General features: G+C 35.7%; 1 protein-coding gene across 1 annotated transcript in view; it reads left to right on the forward strand.

Moving 5' to 3' along the window:
• CDH12 (cadherin 12) overlaps nucleotides 1-20,640 on the forward strand; it is a 1,453,320-nt gene that overhangs the window by 1,427,438 nt on the left and 5,242 nt on the right. The window contains exons 11-13 of the mRNA XM_069101402.1: nucleotides 12,003-12,124; nucleotides 15,874-15,991; nucleotides 19,678-19,929. Of these exons, the coding sequence (XP_068957503.1) occupies nucleotides 12,003-12,124; nucleotides 15,874-15,991; nucleotides 19,678-19,929 (492 nt within the window). The remainder of the gene's footprint in view (nucleotides 1-12,002; nucleotides 12,125-15,873; nucleotides 15,992-19,677; nucleotides 19,930-20,640) is intronic.

The raw sequence follows: 20,640 nt of genomic DNA on the forward strand, positions 1-20,640 counted from the left end.
AAATTTATTTCTCGTCTGTTTTATTTGAGCCAATAGACTACATTTAAATTGTTAAAAATGCATCTTCACAGCTTTCTCCTCCATAATGTTAAGCATATAGTTTATTGTCTTGGCATAGAGTGAAACTCAAATTAATCACCCCTTTGATTTTGTCCTCTTCCACTAGTGTTCTAAATAACTTAATCAACTATTGTGTTGCCCCTCAGATGGTGGCATGGAAATATCTTAAACAAGATAGATATAAGAGTTTACTTTTTTTCTTTAATGTTTAGATTTAAAACTTTGAACACTTTGAGGTTCTATGGAACTCTCTATGAGAATATACAGACAGAATTATCAAGACAGAGAAACAGATCAAGTGGACAGCTTCCAAACTGTCCAACCATTACATCCATACCCAGTCAACATCTGGTTTCCACATCTGGGTTTTTCAAAGCCGGGGGACTCTCAACAACGGCTTCCCATAATTCAGATCAAATCACAGAACACATCTCAAAGTGAGTCCCAAAACAAAGCTACACATCAGGGCTTATATAGCCTTCTCCTAGCTCAGAGAATGTAACAATCTTATTGACCCACTGGCCAATCAAGAAGTATCTACTGAAAAACAAGTCTCCCACCCCAGGCTCCAGGTGCACTTTAGCCTAGGGGCAGGGAAGATCTTTAAATTTGCATTTCCATTACACCCCATGAAGGAAGCCCCGCAGGCAGACAGTCAGGTTCCATAGCAGCATGCTGGGAGCCGAGCCCAGCCCTGCGTGAGCCCATAGTTTTAGCCCCAAGGTGGCCCTGACCAACAGCAGCTGGAGTGGACTTTGGGAGAGTGGATCACCAATAGCTGTGGTGCTTTCCAGAATTGTCAGCCCATAAATGGCAAAGACAAAGTGAGAGGTCAGTGTGAAACTCTGTTGGAACTTGGGGGAGGGAGGGGAAGGAGGAGTGGTCTGGCCCCTGCCCCAGGATGAGAAGTGGCAGAGGTGTTGCAGCTGTGTAGCCACCTCCACATGGCTGCTTCAGAGATCCTGGCTTGCAGATTGTAGGGGGACCAAGCAAACATTCAGAGGGTAATTGCTATTGTTTTACCTTGCTTGGATCTGGATCACAGTCTTAGGTGGTGATCCTGGGGTGTGTGACCAGCGAACAAGAGCTTGTGGTCTCTGTAGAGAGGGCACCCAACTAATAGCTCCAGCAGCTGCAAAAACCCCAGCAATTTGGGACAAAGCTCTCCTCTCTGGAAGCAGAGTTATACTGTGGCAAATAGCTCAAAAGTCAAGTAATTGAGTGGCAACATGAGAAAGAAAAGGAAGCAAAGCAAGCACAGCAATCAAACCTTAGATTTCTTTTTTGGGGCCAAAAAACGATCAAATTATAGAATGGGAGGAAGACAACAAAGTCAGAACTCCTGTATCAAAAGCTTCCAAGAAAAATATGAATTGGGTACAGGCCATGGAGGAGCTCAAGAAGGATTTAGAAAATCGAGTAAGAGAAGTGGAGGAAAAATTGGGAAGAGAAATGAGAATAATGCAAGAAAATCATAAAAAGAAGTCGACAACATGACTGAACAAAATAACACCTTAAAAATAGACTAACTCAAATGGCAAAAGAGGCCCAAAAACCAATGAGGAGAAGAATGCCTTAAAAATCCAAATTTGCCAGATGGAAAAAGAATTTCAAAAGCTCACTGAAGAGAATAATTCCTTCAGAATTAGATTGGAACAAATGGAAACTAATGACTTTATGAGAAATCAAGATACTATTAAACAGATCCAAACAAATGAAAAATCAGAAGGTAATATGAAATATCTCATTGGAAAAACAACTAACCTGGAAAATAGATCCAGGAGAGATAATTTAAAAATTATTGGATTACCTGAAAGCCATAATCAAGAAAAGAGCCTGGAAATCATCCTTCAAGAAGTTCTTAAGGAAAATTACCCTGATGTTTTAGAACCAGAGGGCAAAATAGAAATTGAAAGGATTCAACAATCGCCTCTTGAAGAAGATCCCCAAAAGAAACCTCCTAGGAATATTATAGTCAGGTTCCAGAGTTCCCAGATCAAGGAGAAAATATTACAAGCAGCAAAGAAGAAATCATCTGAATATTGTGGAAACACAATCAGGATAACACAAGATCTAACAGCTTCTACATTAAGGGATTAAAGGGATTTGAATATGATATTCCAGAGGTAAAAGGTGCTAGGATTAAAACCAAGAATCACCTACCCAGCAAAACTGAGAATCATGTTTCAGGTGAAAATATAGTCATTCACTGAAATAGAGGTCTTTCAAGCATGCTTGATGAAAAAACCAGAGTTGAATAGAAAGTTTGACATTTAAATACAAGAGGCAAGAGAAGCATGAGAAGGTAAACAGGGAAAAGAAATCACAAGGATCTCATCAAAGTTGAACTATTTACATTCCTACATGGAAAAAATGATAATTGTAACTTATGAAACTTTTCTCAGTATGATGATAGTTGAAGGGCATATAAATGAAGATATGTATACATACATATAAATGCAGATATGTATACATACATATTGTCTATATAGGAGGATATATGTCCATATGAATACATATGTGAGTGTGTGTATATATGTACAAGTATACATAGACAGAGAGCATAGGATCAATTAATTAGGAATGGATGATATTTAAAAAATAAAATTATTAAGAGTTGAGAGAGGAATATAATGAGAGAAGATAGGGAGACACAGAATATGGTAAATTATCTCATATAAAAGAGGCAAGGGAAGACTGTTACAATGGAGGGAAAGAACAGGAAGGCAAAAGGGAATGGGTCAGCCTTACTCTTATTGAATTTGGCTTGAGGAGGAAATAACATACACATTAAATTAGGTATCTTACCCTACAGGAAAGTAGGGGAGAAGCAGATAAGAGAGAGGATGATAGAAGGGAGGGTAGACTGGGGGGAAGGTAGGTAGAAGCACACACTTTTGAAAGAGGACAAGGTGAAAGTAGAAAATAGAACAAATTTGGGGTGGGATAAGATGGAGGGAAATATCATCAGTCTTTCACAATATATCCACTATGGAAATGTTTTGCACAACTATACATGTACAACCTATATTGAATTTCTTATCTTCCCAGTAAGGGTGGGTGATGAAGGAAGAAGGGAAAGAATCAAGAATTCAAAGTTTTAAAATCAAATGTTTAACAAATTATTATTATTAATTATTTACATGCAACTGGGAAATAAGATATACAGGCACTGGTGTATGGAGATCCATCTTGCCCTACCAGACAATTGGAGAGGGAATGGGGAAGGATATAGGAGAGAGCAGATTCGGGAAGGGGGTATTCAGTGGGATTGCTTTTCTGCGGGTGGTGGGTAGGGGAAAGATGGGGAGAAAATTTGTAACTCAAAATCTTGTGTAAATGAATGTTGTAAACTAAAAATAAAATCAAAACAAAACAAAACAAAAAACTGAATGTGGATTCAGAGATGATCCCATATGAGGGTGAAAGCATAGGTACTGAAATACAAAGGTCAAGCCTAAATTGTAATACTAATTCACATTTTCTTCCAAATATAAAGTTTATCAAGTTCTGTCCATATATGCTTTGGTATTTTAATGGAAAATAATGTGAGTTACACACAGGATGAGATTTACACTGCACCTTCTCTGTTCATGAGCACATTTATTTTTTTTCCCACCTGTTCCATTCTTTTGCTTACAAAGTCATTCTTCAAATTTATAGTGTTTACTTGTGCCATAATCCCTTCTGTTCTGCTAGCCTATCACTGTGGCTCCATTCAATCTTGAAAGTATAATCAGTTTTATCAATAAGGTGTGCAGTAATCCCAGATCTCTTGCCCTTTTGAGTTGCTTGATCTATAAATGACCAACTCTGAGTTACCCCTTTCATCTGATTCCTACCCAGTGAAGAAGTGGGAAAACAATACAATACAATAGATATATAGTGAGATCAAGCAGTTTTGCTTTTGTTATTGTTTATATTTATTTGTCTTTAAGAATGGGAGATTGGATCAAATTTTAGAAAGTAAGGAAAGAACTAGTGGTTAAAAATAAGAGACAGGGGTTATTATTTTAAAAATAAAATACTATTATAGTGTCCTTCTCTAAAACTGTTGTTTCTTCCCTCCATCCCAAACAAAGTTGTATCTCATGGAATAATAGATTTAGTCATGGAAAAGACCTTAGAATTTAATGATTTTAACTCTCTTATTTTACAAATAAGAAAACTTATTTACAAATAAGGAGACCCAGAGAGGTTAAGTAATCTGTGCCACATAGTAGGTTTTTTTTAAAGCAATTGGGGTCAAGTAACTTGCTCAAGGTTACACTGCCAGTTATTTCTGGGTGTATCTGAGCCCGGATTCGATCCCCACGTCATCCCAACATTGGGGCCTGTGCTCTTACTCACTGAGCCCCCTGGCCACCTCTAAGCAATTGGGGTTAAATAACTTGCTCAAGGTTACATGGCCAGGTGTTTCTGGGTGGGTGCTAAATGTCTGAGCCCGGATTCGATCCCCAGGTCATCCCGACACTGGGGCCAGTGTTCTTACTCACTGTGCTACCTGGCCTTGCCCCCACATAGTAAGTTTTTAAGATGGCATTTCAATCCAGTATTTCAATCTTCCTGACTTCAAGTACATTTATCTATATAGGTGACTGCTGCCTATTGCCTACTCTAAATGAATCTTTTACTCTAAAACTTCTTCAATCAGTCCTATATCTCCTTTCCTTCATTTCTAAACTTCTCTTTCTTTGTCCATTTCCTTCAATTCTCATTTCCCTTGAAATTACTGCAAAATTACTGCTGTACACAAATACCATTTTTTTGAGATGTTCTCCTTCAGTTAACATTTTTCTCCAAGTTCTTCTCTTAGCTGTCTAAACATTCCATTTTGGTTTTCTTTGCTCATTTATCTTATTTCTGTTGCTTCCTAAGTGTGAGGGTGCTTAGACCCTGGCATTGATGCTCTTCTCATGTCTCTCTTCATTTACCATTTCAAAATTCATTTGAAGCATAGATTTTCATGAGGCATTTAATGTCATTATCTATGCTTGGCATATACTCCTGATACATTTTCTCCTATTGAATATCTGCATATTAATTCAAGATCCAGAACTTTCTCCCTGAGCCTTCCTTAATTACCTCAGATGCAAACAATTCCTCACTCATTCTGCTGTGAAATCTTCCCATGAACTGATAATATTGTATTTTGCATTGTGATTTTTTTTTATTTGTAGCCTTGAGGGAGCATTGATACTAGCTCTTTGAGTCTGCCATGCATACTACCTAACACCAGAGACATCTTTTGTTAACTACCAGGTTCTCTGACTCTTAGAGTGTTGACTGTCTCTTGCATAGCTTCACTTCTTTGTAGATAGAAATGCTTTTCCAATTAGTCGTACTGTTTAATATGAATTGATCCAATGAGATTCTGTTCCATAGGGAAAAACTCTTACCCTCCATCTCATTAACTCCTGTTTCAAACCCTCAGTTTCCATGTATAGTTAGAATATATGTTTAATTATGTGAGTAAAATATAATAAAATCATGTATATTAATGGGAGCCAACATTAACTCTCATTTGTCTGTTCCCACAGCAATATGTATTAACCTTTTAAACTGAAGTCACTTCTGTTGATGACCCACCTCCCTACCCTCACCCCTACACTAACATCAGGAAAAGAGTCAACATGAATTAGACATTGGACTATAAATCATATATAAATTTTCAGGTCCAGTGATATATATCCCCCTATAATTTGATCTATGAGAAAGAATTGCCTTGTTTTGACCATGCTGATACTGTCATATCATACAAATGCTTTACAAAGAGTTTTACTTTCTTTTCCTTTGGTAGAATATACAATCTTGAAGTATTATTAGTTAATTTCCATATTCCAGAAAGATACTGACAAATTAAATTGTGGGAAATAATAAATATTGAGTCATATTAGAATTATGGTTAATAATGACAAAAGGCAAATTCTTGCTTCCTGGCAGCCTGGCAACCCATTTCCTCAGTTGTACAGTAAAATTACAGAATTTCCTCCTCATCTATATAACATTCTTCATGCATAATTGTACTAATTTAAAATCAATTTAATATAATAATGAACAAATGCTAGTAGTGAGCTTGGTTTTTGTCAGCTCTGAAAGTACCTTTGAAGTGGAACAAAGGTGAATGACCAGAGGACCACGGAGATTTTCTTAGCATTAGCTCTGTCTGCTCTGCCACTGCCTCCTTTGTCCCCAATTTAGATATCTTTTAACAGTTCCCCCATGGCTCCCATAAGTTGCCTCTATTTAAAATCAATAATGATGGTTATCACAACCTTCTCATCCAGCCAAAAATTGTGTCCAATGGTTATTAAAGACTTTTTCTTCATAGACTGCCTTAACTTTCTCCCTATTAAGACAAAAGCCATGCAACTGAAATATGTAAAAACACATAATATGTACCTGAACTTAGAGATCAATGAATAATTTAAATAATTTTTTTAAAGACTGCTCATTCAAGTAACATCATGAAGCTACAACGAGGAGTGTGCTATTTTTAGACCTTGTTCTACTTAACTTGTAATCTAAAAAGATCTGATTTAAAGTGCAAGAGTTGAATAAATTATTTATACTCTCTACTTATATTATTCTCCTTCAGTCTGAAATTTAATAATGATGAAGACATTTCTCTACATTCAAAGTTGAAATTCAAGCTATAGGCCTCAAATTTGTGTTTTCTATTCTAATTGTTGTCCAACAATAAGTAAAGCAGTTAAAAAAATTAAGCACCAAATATTTACAAGCATGGTAGTAAGATAATAATACTGATAATAACTTATACTTATATATCCCTGTATTACAGTCCTTCCCTGATGTTACTCTGTGGCATAGAACAGACACTAAAAACTCAAAGGCTAGACCCAGCTCTGACAATTCCTGCCAAGCTATATAGTTTCTAAGTATGGATTCAGCAATGAACTGTCTATCACACAAAGACCTGTTTAGTAGTTCTGTAGGTGTTTCTCACTGGCTACTAATTGACGACATTTTTTTCCAGTCAGAGGTCTTTTACTAAGATATCAAGAAATTATGTTTTGAATTAGTGGCAGAAGTATCCACCCTTATGAAAACATGTATTATTGAAATTTAAAGTTATGTCTTTATAGTAGAAACATTATCTAACTTGAAATTCATAGGAACTCTTTAAGGCATAGCAGATAACTGTTATCCCCTTGTTACATGTAAAAATTCAAATTTGAAGAGGCTAATTGAAAAAAATGCAAAATGAACTTATTCATCATATTTCTTGATCTCTCTGTAGCATTTTAACACTATTGACCACCTTTTCCTTCTGAGTATTATTTCTTCCCTGGGTATTCAGGATGCTGCTATCTCCTGGTTCACCTCATTTGCTTGACCCCCATGCATATCCTAGCTGTCTATGAATATCTTCAAAACTCTCTCCTGGGACTTATTTTCCCTCTCTGATGACCTCTTTTGGTGATTGTGCAATTTATCTGTGGGTAATCATGCATGGGATTCCTGGATCTATATATTCTCCTAATCTGACTGCTAAACTTCAGTACCACTACTCCAACTACCTTCTAGAATCTCCCTCGATATCTTGTTGGCATTCCAAACTCAACATTTGCTAAACAGGACTCATTATCTTTCCCTCTAGAGTCATACCTCCTCCAAATATCTCCATTTCATTGAGAGTATCATCGAGGTTTGTAACCTTGGATTCCTTCTTTCTTCTCCCTCCCCCCTCTTCACCCCATCCCTACTATGTCCAGTCACTTGACCACTCATATTAGCACAACTCTTACACCTCTTCCTCTTTCTCTGATGACATAATTCAGGTCCTTATGAAAGGACTCTCAGTGGACTCCTGGCTTCTCATCTCTCTCTTAATAACTGATTTCCTATGCAGGTGCCAAGATTATCTTTCTGAAACACACATTTGATCACTGTTCACCACCTTCAGTGCTTCCCTGTACTCTATGAAACAGAAAACAAACCCCTCACCTTGGCCTCTACAGCCCTTTAGAATCTTGCTACTCCAGAATCTAGCATATATCTCCGAGCTTATTTCAGGTGACTCTTCATGCTGTTTTTTAATTACGCTAGCCTACTTGCCATTGCCCAGATTCAATAATCTCCATGTCATCTCTCTGCCTATGTGCAGGTTCCCCATACCTTGAATGTGTTTGTTCATTAGGATAATCCATTAGGATTATTTTAAATGCTCTGCATTTTTATGGATTAGCCAAGACATATTTTGTCACTTGTATACACAAGGAGAGAACACACAATGTTATGCAAGCAGATCTCATAATCTTATTCCCCAACTAAATGAAATGGAATATGACTGATGATTGTAGAGATTTACAGCTAGATTGAGCAGTCCAAGGACAAATTGGAGTAGTGCAGATCTGAAATATGAATGGGGGCAAGGAGTTTATAATGCTAGGAGAGAGGAAAGTACAGATTATATTAATTAATGCAGGTATGGTTACAGGGAGACAACAACCAAGTTCCAAATGAAAGATTCCAGGAGTAAGTAGTTAAGGTTGAACAGGCACTTTTTATTCTTCTATGTAGGGACAGCACACTTTCCTATAGAAATATATTTCTCCAAAGTTCCTTAATTTCTGCAATAAGTAATCTACCCACAGGCTTTTGTAGAGATAGCAAATTTTCTAAGAGCATAATAAAATGAGGAAATTAATAATAACAATAGTAATAACTAACATGTAGTGATTACTATGTACCAGGTATAATGATAGGCCTATGATGCTGATTCTGTAGAAAATCTGTATTATGTGGGTTATTTCTTTTGGGAAGCCTTTCTTGATTACCTGAGTTGTTAGTATTCTCTTTTTTTTTAAATTTTCAGATTATCTTGTATGTAGTCATGATTTTAAAGTTGTATCCTATTCCACAAAAGAATATATGATCTTTGAAGATAGATACTTTTATTTTATTTTTTGCATTTCCAGAATCTCACACATGCTTTGTGCACACATGGTTGAAACTTCATAAATTCTTGTAAGTATGGGTTTGATTTTCTTGAATGGGAATGTCTCAGGCAGTGAACTTGGCCCTGGTATCACAGTATATTAAAGGGGTGAGAACTAGAGCAGAAGCTAGATTCTGTTCTTTTAGAACCCAATTCTGTTCTTTTTTTCCTAACTGTACTTCATTTTACACATACACACACACATACACGTGCACAAACACAGTCTCTTTCATAAGGTATTAACAGAGCTACAAGAGATTGTATGGATTGTAATTATAGATTATAAAGATTTTCTAATTCACCCTTATCATTTTGTATAGGAAACAGAGGTTAACCGACTTTTTCTATGTAACACAGGCAGTCAAAGTCAAGATATATACATATACATATATACACACACACATACACACAAGTTTATATATATACATATATATATATAAGATAGAGGGATGAATGGATGGATAGGCACACACACAAAGCATGTGTGTATACATATATACACATACATACATATATACAAAAATGCATATACATATGTATTATATTACATATATATTAAAATAATTGCATTATGGAGAGGAAGGAGAGGAATCACAACTGCAAAGTTTTCCATCAGGAGCTGACATCCATAGATAAATGGATAGATAGATTTTCAAAAAGCTTCCTGAGATAAGGCTTAGCACTTACCTAACTTAAAAATGGTTTATTAAGTATTATTGACTACCTTCACACCAACTTCTCAAAAAGATTTTTTCTCCAAGAGAACACAAACTTATGCTCTGATTAATCTGTGACTTTTACACGTACAAAATGAAGAGTAAGTTTAAAAATTTCCAGCTAAAGATGCATAAGGAAGCAAGCAGACTGACTTATCTGTGCCAAAGAGAAATACCTATAAGCATACATACAAACAAACACACATACATATATACACACATAATGTTTGCACACATATTTTTGTATTTTGTTATCAGTTGTCTTTACATTGAACCAAATAATTATTGTTATTGTTCTTTCCTTTGTAATCTGTAGGAACAGAATGTATTTCTTTGGAGGGCTCTGACTGACCTGCTAATGAGAGCTCAACAAGAAATAGTGTTTTTTTCAGCTTTGTTAGGAGACACTGAATGCCCAAATCTCTGATCTTTATCCATCTCTAGCACTGATAAAATCAAGGTACTGGTGCCAGAAGCAAGGTTAAATGACCTTAACAAAATTGACTTGGGCCAATTTTCTTGATGCTAAACCACTAGGTAGGTTTCTATGTATAACAAACAAATAATGGAGCTATTCCCTTCCCACAACACCAAAATATAAAAAGTGCAGTTTGCCCCACAGGTCACCCAGAAAATGCCTTCCAGCATTTGTGGACAGTGGGCAGAAGGTTACTTGGTGCTAATTACGCTGGAAGATAACAGAAGTTCACTTGTGTAAAACCCCCGACAGTTTCTTAAGCCATTGCCTAAGCGGCAATTTTTCCCCTAGGCTTTATGTCCAATAGTCTTTTTTTTAATGTAGAATGTACATACACAGTTCAGACTACTTAAAATAAATATAAAGATAGGTGTGAAATGTCTTTATTTTGGAGTCCAGGGTAATTTGGGAGTAATTAAAATATGTTAAATATATGGGGATATTTCAGTTTCAAAATTTCTGAAAATGCACGATGCAGAAGAATCATTAGGGGAAAAAACACTTTCCTAGAATTTTAGAGGCCCATAGAGATCTACCTGAAAGAGGTAGCATGATATAGTAGATAGAACCCTACAACTGCAGGCCTAGGTTAAAATCTTTACTTAGACACTTACTAGCTGTGTAAACCCGGGCAATTAATAAGCATTAATCAAGTGATTACTATATGTGTCCCAGGCTCTGTGCTAGGCTCTGTGGGAGGGTAGTTAAAGAGGCTAGAAAGTTATGTTGGACCAAGTTTGTGAAAGTCTTCCAAAGCTTAGCAGAGTGGTATATGTTTGATTCTAAAGGCAGTCAGAAGTTACTGGAATTTATTAAATAGGGGACTGATATAGTCAGATTTGTGTTTAAGAAGAATCACTTTAGCAGCAGTGTGAAGTGGAGTGAAATGGAGAGAGATTTGAGCCAGGGAGGCAATTAGGAAGGAGGCTATTGCAATAACATGGGCACAAAATAATGAAGTCGTGACCTAAGTTGGCAACTATGTGAGTGCAGAAGAAGGGAGCAGATGCAATAAATGTGTCGAAAAGAAAGAGCAATGTGTGGCAGCTTACTGGATGCACGGGTGAGGAAAATTTGGGAATCTAATATAACTTGAAAGTTACAAACCTGAAGGGTTGAAAGAATGGTAGTGCCTTTGATAGAAATAGGGAAGTTTGGGAAATAGATGGATTTGTCTGGAAAGATAATGAATTTTGCTTTGAACATTTGAGATGTCTCCTGATCATACAGTTTGAAATGAACGGTAGGCAATGACAATATGTGATTGAAGTTGAGGAAAGAAACTGGGTCTGGATGTATAGATAAGGCAGTCAAAGTCTCTGGGCCTCAGTTTCTTCATCTATAAACTTAGTTAACTCAGATGACCTCTAACGTTCCTTCCAGCCCTGTATGTATGATACCAGGCCCTAAACTAAATCCCTCATTTTATAGATAAATAAACTGAGGCCAAGAAAGGTTAATTATCTTGGCCAATGTCACAATGCCAGTTAGTGGCATTGTCAAGATTGGTAAACTCAGGTATTAAAAATCCCATTTCAATGTCCTTTCATTATACTGCCTCTGAATGACATATTTTAAAATATCTAATTCAGTGAAACTGTCTTCTTGTACGTTGGCAGATATTTTATTTTAATGACACTTCATTGTTCTCTCTTCTGTGATTTTCAAAATTCCAGAAGAATATATGACATTTACACAAACTCTAATGTGAGTAACATTTGCAGTACAAATAATGCCTCACCAACTCTTGTCATCTTTTATTTTCCCCTTTCTTTGTTTCTAATAGGCAACCCATCACTAACCAGCAAAGTCAACGTTCTCATCAATGTCTTGGATGTCAATGAATTTCCTCCAGAAATTTCTGTACCATATGAGACAGCAGTGTGTGAAAATGCTAAACCAGGACAGGTATTCTGTCAATATTGATATCTGATTCTTTGAATCAGTTAAAAATGGTTTCATAGGCTATTCTCCCAAAGCAAGTGTGCAAAGGGATCCATGTGTAGCACTGCATAAGGAAGGGAAATTGTTGGTGAGGAAACATGGTAATATCATTTTCATCTTCCTCACCATAATCATCATCATATGTGATATGTATGGTGCTTTAAGGGTGACAAAATATGCCACGTATATTACCTTATGATGCTCACAGCATGAGCTTTCTGGCGATACATGGACATGATCTTATGTACATCGTTTCAACGAGAACATAACTGTCAATGAGGCAAGAGAGAAAGAGCACATCCCACCAGGATTTCTCAAAGTATATTATCTGCCTCTGCTAGGGGACCAGAAAGGGTTTGTGCTATATCATGTTTTAAGTGGTATAGTAGAAATGCTTCATTGTGATCTATTGGGAAGGATGCTCTGTTTTCACAAGTGTTTAAACTATATTTTATTGCAAAGTAATTACTGTGTTTTGTATTACTTTCCTGTTGTGGTTTAGAATGTTGATATGAAAATATTGAAAGAGTTTGAGTTTATGCCTATTAGTCTATTCCTAGAAGTTTTTGTTTAAACTAATTCTATTTTGGAATTAACAAATTAGTTATGTTAGCATTTTTATACTATAGTCATCGGGGTATTACAGTTACCTTATTAAACATAAGCAAAATATCCGTTTACAAGAATAATGTCAATTTAAAGAGTCACATTTTTCCTTAATGAAAATTATGACTTGATAAGCATCTTTGGGAAAATTCTAGTTCCCCAAATCTGCAACTTTTCAAGCTTGGTGAACAAATATTTATTGTATTTCTTGTAGATAGTAACCATTTTATGTTACACTGTGGATAACTGAATCATTTAGATTTTTTCCAATGAGCAAAGCTGTATCTAATTGTGACAAAACAATTAAATGCTTTCAAATAGAAAAAAAATGTGAATGCAGTCATACAATTTTGTCTCAAAACCTGTCACCCTTCCCAATCTAACCTGGCCTCTAAGCAAAACAAAATAACAATAGTAAGATTACTCTAACTTGAGAGTTTTCAATAACATAGACAGTAAAAATCAGTCCCTTATTGGACTTTAGGAAAGTATATCCATTTTCAGGTCACTAAGGAGCCTTTTGGGACACTAAGTGGAACCAGTTTTGGACTAAGATAGCACTTAGTGTGCTCCCTGCTTCTCTAGTGATCTGACAGTAAGGCACTGGTAGCAGGAGACACTATTAATAGATAAGCTCAATTCATTCTTCACACATTCCAGTGTTCATTTCCTAGGCATAGAAAACTGACAAACTTTCTTAATCCCTTTCTCATTGGTCCCTTCAGAGCTTTTATGTCTGGATGTGATGGAGAAATGTCTGGAACTCTAGAAGCTCTCTCCCAGTCACTCTTTCAGGGTCATCTTCTTTCCCATAGCAACACATTTTATATGTAGAGTAACAATTCCTTCCACACACAGTTGGAGGTGACCCTTGAGTTTGATTTGGAAACTATTGATCCAATGAGGTTTTGTTTCTGGTCTTGTCACCAGGGACATTCCTAAGTATGGGGAGCTCCTTCCTCACCGAGCATCACTAAATGAGACTTCTTTGCTCAGCTCTTTACATACCTTAAAAATACTTACCATTCTGAAAAATTTTTATATGAGGGAAAATAGGCATTAACATCTCATTAAAATTTTTTTTCATATTTCCACTGTAATCTTTACTGATGCCTATTTTTTTTCTTGACAAACACAGATTACTCTTTCTTTGTGAGAGGTCTCATAACAAAGTAAAGCAGTTCAGTGTGCGAGGACTGATTTTGATAGACTTGGCTCTTCTCAGCAATACAAGGACCTAAAATGTTTCCAAAGGACTCATGATGGAAAATTCCATCAACATCCTGAGGAAGAAGTGTGGAGTCTTAGTGCAGAGCTAAACAGACTATTTTCTCTTTGTTTTGCTTTGTTTTGTTTTTTTCTTTCTCCTGGCTTCTCCCATACGTCATAATTCTTCTATGCAACATGACTAATGTGAAAATGTGTTTAATAGGAATATATATGTAGAGTCATATCCTATTACATGCTGTCTTGGGGAGGAAGGGGTAGAAAATTTAAAACTTATGGAAGTGAATGTTGAAAACTAAAAATAAATAATTTAATAAATTGGGAGAAAAATATGTAAAGCAATTAAGAAAAACTAATAATATAGTGACCTCATTAGAAAGCTCCTGTAATATTTCACATATATAGCACATTCCAACCAATCTTTAAAAAAAATAACAAATCTATTTTATCTTCCTCCTATCTCCTCTGTCCCATGACAACCAAGTTGGGGCGGGGAGAGAGGAATTTCTTACAATATATAAGTATAATTGAGCAAAAAAGAAATATTTCCATTGTCTGTATACAAAATGTAGACGTCTCATTCCATCACCTCTCTTTAATGGATGGCATATGTCATTCTCAGTCCTCTGGAATCATGAATGATCATTGTATTGACTGAAGTTTTTATAATATTTTTGTTGTGTATATTTTTCCTCCTGATTCTGCTTATTCTTTATCAGTTACAAAAGTACTCAACATTATTTATTTTTATAATATTGACATTATGGTATATATTTTTTTCTATTTCTGTTCATTTCATTCTTCTACTTCACATATCATACCATACTCCATGTATCAACTTCAGCATTAGTTCTAAGTCTTTAAATGTCTTTTTTTGAAATCATCTATTTATTCTTTTCTCATGGCACTGTAGTACTCCATCATATCAATATACTAAGATTTATTCAACCTCCTCAATGTTTGGAAATTTTTTTTAGTTTACTTTTTTTCCTTGCCATCACAAAAAGCTATTATAAATATTTTTGTTCATAAAGAACCTTTTCCTCCTTCTTTGCTCTCTTTTGCCTATAAGCATTAGATAGCTGGGTCAAAAGGCATGCAGAATTAAGTAAATGTTTGTGTATAATTTCAAATTTCCTTTGAGAATGGTTGTATACATCCACAGGATCACCAATAGGGCATCAATGTGCCTTTTTTTCCCTACACCTTCACCAGCATTTGTCATTTTGCTTTTTTTCATCTACCACACCTATGGATAGCTCATTGAAATATTATTCTAGCTCTAGTTCTTCTTTTTTAATATAACTTGTTGTTTCTAAACCAGAGAATTAGTGAGGACTGATGTATAGTCATAAGATTAATAATGACAGAGCTAGTAACAGATAACTAATAAAATTGAAAACAGAAAAACTTGAATTTTCTCCTTAGTAGACTTTTGTTTCAATTTGAAATAGGTGAAAACATTTATTTAACTTAAAGTAGAATATTAAATGTACTTTTAAAACTATCATTATTTTTAATGAAATTTAAAAGCTTTAGTTTTATGTTGGCAAGTTCTGTAAGGACCAAGACTATTTTGTTTTTGTGTCTTTTTGTCTCTAGTGATTATCATAGTGCCTTATAGTGGGTCCTTAATAAATGTTTATTAGTTGTACTAAACTGAACTTAACTAAAATGAGCCCAAGTCTCATGGGAATTACTTTCTATTCTGTCAATGTGTCAGCTATTTACTATATATAACTCTTTAGGTTTTGGCTATGAAAATTGCATGTAACAAACTGGTTTGCAAGGTTTCATTAAATAAGCTCATTAAAAATTTGAGAGAAAGGTTCTTTTGAAAAGGCTGACTGCCTTCATTTTTAATTTCAACTTTGTTTCAGGTAATTCAGATCATCAGTGCTGCGGACCGAGATCTTTCACCTGCTGGGCAACAATTCTCCTTTAGATTATCACCTGAGGCTGCCATCAAACCCAATTTTACAGTCCGTGACTACAGAAGTAAGTTTAACCACCTAAATGTGACCTTTTCTCACATAGCTCCATAAAGTAACAGATTTTAGTTCATTTCATAAAACTGTTAAAAGTTTATAAAATGTGAAAATTCACTTTTGCTGGTATGGAAAAAAGGGGCCAAAGCTTAATGCAAATCAGTCAACAAATTATTACCCAACTCTAGAGAAAGAGTTGGGGACAGTCCTACAATGAATCAAGTGATTCAATGACCTTTTTGGAAGGTGAGAGAATACTAAAGCTTTGGACATAGTTGCTTCATATATGCATATGATGAAAGGCAGTGGTACAATGAAGAGAAAACCAGACCAGGAGTCAGGAAGGCCTCGACTCCAGGCCCATAACACATACTGACTGTGCGATACTGGAGAAGTCCATTAACCTCTTACTATGCCAGCCAATTCTCTCAAACTACATCTGCATTATTTGATGGAGTTTTCTTTAACCTGAAGCTCTGAATTTTGACTGTGATGTTACTGGAAATTTTCATTCGGGGGTTTCTTTTGGAAGGTAATCTTTTAATTTCCATTTTCCCCACTGGTTCTATGAGATCTGAAGTTTTAAGATTTTTTGAAATGTAATGTCTAGATTTCATTTGGTGATGGAATTCAAACAATGATTCTTATTTTTTTCTTGTTCTGTTTTCCAAATCAGTAGTTTTTGTTATGAGACACCTTCTTCTATGTTTAAGTCTTGATTTTATTTTTAAGACTTTTTGTCGTCATTGACTTCTATTTGGTCCATTCTAATTTTCAGTCTTTGTTGCTTGAACAAAGTTTTGTACCTCTTCTGCCAAGCTGTTAATTATCTTTCCAATTATTTCTTCCATGGTTCTTATTTTTTATTTTTTTACACATTTTACAAAGTTTTAAGAGCTCCCAAATTGGTCTGACCCAGAGCAAAGTCTGTTCCTCCTGGTCTGAGCTCTGGCTGTTCTTGATCTAGTTTGGGTCTAAACCACACCAGACTACTATTTGATTCAATCACTGTCAAACACTTCAAAAAGTCTACTGGTTCTGAGTCACAAGACTGATAGTGTCCCTTTGGTCTGTGATTCCTACCCATATTATTTCTCTCAAGCTTCAGAACGAATTAGAAGTTGGAACCGAGACTTTGCTCTGCTTCTGGGATTAGCCACATTGTTTCTATTTGTTTCTGAACTTGCTCATCTCAGCCTAGGGCCTGTAGCTCCTCTCTGCACTGGAATGCCACCATTGGGCATAGGTCCCCTTCCACAGCCCACACTGGATCTGTGACCTGTAACTGAGCAATGAATGACAAACCTGCTTTGTGGTCCTTGTTCTTGTATCCTACATTGCCTGTATGGGACCCCCATTGCCCTAGTCTGCAGTTTCTTACTGGATTCCTGAACTTTTCACCTACTGCTCTTCTTGACCAGATTCTATCCCCAGCATCCACAGACCTCTCTGTGGCTGACTCCCTATACTGACTTAGGCTAGAAAAATGACTCACTGTGACATTTTCTTGTATTTTCTCATGAGGATTTGATCAGCCCATTTTCTAAATCTGAGTGGAGGAGTTTTGAAGGGGAGCTCCTGGTACTGCTCCCTGCTACTTCACCATCTTGGTTCTATATTCTCAGTTACAGGATTTTAATAGTGGTTTTTAAATGATGAAGGTTTTTTTTTTGGGAAACTTCTAAAAACTTCAGTTTATAATTAAAGATTAGTTTTATTTGGAAAAGTAAGGTACAAAAATGTTCCCTCTTAACACAATGCTAAAATAATCTGCATTTTAAGTTACTATGACTTGTTTGTCATGTATTCTAAACAAACTCTAAAGGCATTTTCTTTTAAAGAGATATATTGCTTATAATTAGCCTAAGTAACAATAAACTATTTCTCATGCCTTGACCTTTGTAGCGGAATAAGAAGAGAGATCAGTACTGGAGAAATTACAGTGATAATAATTATTCCCCAGGTCACAGTGATCTTCTACTACTTGAGCTACTTTCTTGAGGAGTTATTATCCATAGACCCATTAGCACTGACCCCACTCTGATCTGTGGTGTTAATTATCATTTTGTGTATATGCACGTATTATTTCCTAAAGCCTACTATTAACTTTTTCAGGGTAAAGACTATGTCTGGTGCTCATTCTTGTCCCTTACAGACCTTAGTATAGTATCTTGCACATAATAGGTGATTTATAATCTTTATTAATAAAACACATTATATCTGCATATATGTATGTAAAATGTATGTTCATACATAATAAACATATGAACACATGCATGTTGTTTGTATGTACATTATAGATATATGTAGATAAATAGATGAATGTACAAAATGCTGACAAAAATTTGTCAACAGAGAATTAGTACACTCAGTTGCTTGGCTAAAGTTTGTCCAAAGAAAAAGGCATAAGCAATTTTGCTCAATGTTGTCATTTATCGCATGGAAAGGTTTTGCAAAGTGTAAATCTGTTGAAGACCCAGTGTTTCTTATGTCAATGTTAATGTTACACATAAGTGTGGTAACAGAGTCTCAGGCCTCTTATTATAACACTGGAGTTATTAAAACCACCAGTCAAACAATAGCATGTAAACACCAAAGTTATTCTGACACATGTAGCAACATACAGAAAATTGAGACAATTGTTCAGAAAATAAATGCCTTGGCCTGAATTTCCCAGATGATTAAATTAAAACATTTTACTGAATTAAATTACAGAAATAGTTTTTTGGTAACTTTCTATTTCTGCATACATAGAAACTAATTTAAAGAAAGATAACTTTTTTTCATGGAAAAAGTGCTGCATTGGAGGAAATGGGTTCTAGTCACACTTCCTCCAAACTAATCTTATGTCTTATCTTGTGCAAGTCATTTCCTTTGTCAAGACCTCAGTTTGTTCATCAGGGAAATGAGGAAATGAAGGGATTGGAAAGGAAGTCTCTAAGGGTCCTTTCTACTCTACTTTTCTTTAGTTATGCATTTTATATTAAATGATGATTATTATTTATATCCATATTTAGAATCATTAGATCATGCAGGAAGCTAGTGACTTTATCCCTCTCCTTTCTGAATGCCCATACTTTACTGAGGCACAAGAATGCTTATTATCTATTTAGATGAGAAACAATAGTGACACCTGCTCTCTACTGGGAAAAGGTGGGGTAGTGGTATTTTGGGAGCTGTGTATCACATCAAGTATCAATCTTAAGTGCTCAATCCATTCTTGTTATATTTTTAGTCATCACTTTGTAGTAAGAATACGTTCATGGAGATTCACACTTTTTTAACCTGCTTTTCTGTGGGACGAAAAATGCTCAACAAAAAATGTTATTCCCCTGTTGAGATTTTGACAAGAAAAGTCAAAAAGAAACATCTTGCTGTAATTCATTTCTTACTTAATAAAGAAAATATTTTCTTTCTATTTTCTTTTCTCCTCTGAAATGTAAAATATCATGCCAAAAGGGATTAATAGATAAAAATAGAAATATTTTTTCCCCCTACAAGATTACTTAGATTACATATGATTTGAATTTGACAGCATTGGTAAGGACAGAACAAGGTTCTTAGGAAACTACAAAAATAAAAATAAAAATAAATCCACTGGCTTAAGAACAGCTCATTCTTGTTTAACAGGTACTAACTTTGCTATATTAAGGATGTCTACAGTAACCATTGTGTCACACATGTTATGTTTTGTAGACAACACAGCTGGAATTGAAACTAGAAGAAATGGATACAGCCGCAGGCAGCAAGAGTTTTATTTTCTCCCAGTGGTGATTGAGGACAGCAGTTACCCAGTCCAGAGCAGCACAAACACAATGACTATTCGAGTTTGTAGATGTGATTCTGATGGTACCATCCTGTCGTGCAATGTGGAGGCAATTTTTCTACCTGTAGGACTCAGCACTGGTGCTTTGATTGCAATCTTACTTTGTATAGTTATTCTCTTAGGTAGGTTAATTTCACACTTTTTCTAATGTTTTCATCTCTGTTCCCATGTCACTCCATTTCTCTCTCTCCCACTGCCTCTTTCCTTACCCACCTTGGACACTTCAACCTACAAGTTGCTTTAACTTTATGTTAGCTTTATAGAGAGAACTATCTGGAGTTGGTGTTTTCTTAGTGTGTATTAAATACTAGTGAGATCTATTACTTCTGTCATGACACAGAGACATAAAAAGGCACGAAGATGAAGTTTTAAACATGTTCAACAGTAAATACTACCATTATTAAAGTTTCTAATGAGCACCTATCATTTTTTTTAAAGAGCAAGATTGGTGTAGTACAAAGAAGTCTGGGCCAAGAGTCAGAATATCTGGATTCAAGTCCCAAACTCTGCTACTTATCTGTGATAACTTGGGCATGATAGTAGGTGTCACAGCTGATCAAGCATGGGGCCTGGAGTCAGGAAATCCTGAGTTCAGATCCAGGCTCAGGAAAATACCACTTGTTACCCTGGGCCTCTGTAAAACATTTAGCCTGAATTTTTTTCAACTGTAAAATAGGGATGAAAACAGCACCTACCTCACAGGGTTATAGTGAGGATCAAATAAGATTATGTTCGTAAAAGTGCTTACTTAGCATAGTGCCTGCCACATAGTGGGCACTTAATACATATTTGTTCCTTTCCACTTCCCCTGCCTTAAAATGAAAGGGTGGGAC

This window comes from Petaurus breviceps, unplaced genomic scaffold (genome assembly GCF_028583685.1).
Source record: "Petaurus breviceps papuanus isolate PSGF00001 unplaced genomic scaffold, PetGlider_PUasm1.0 47, whole genome shotgun sequence".
NCBI classification, from domain to species: Eukaryota; Metazoa; Chordata; class Mammalia; order Diprotodontia; family Petauridae; genus Petaurus; species Petaurus breviceps.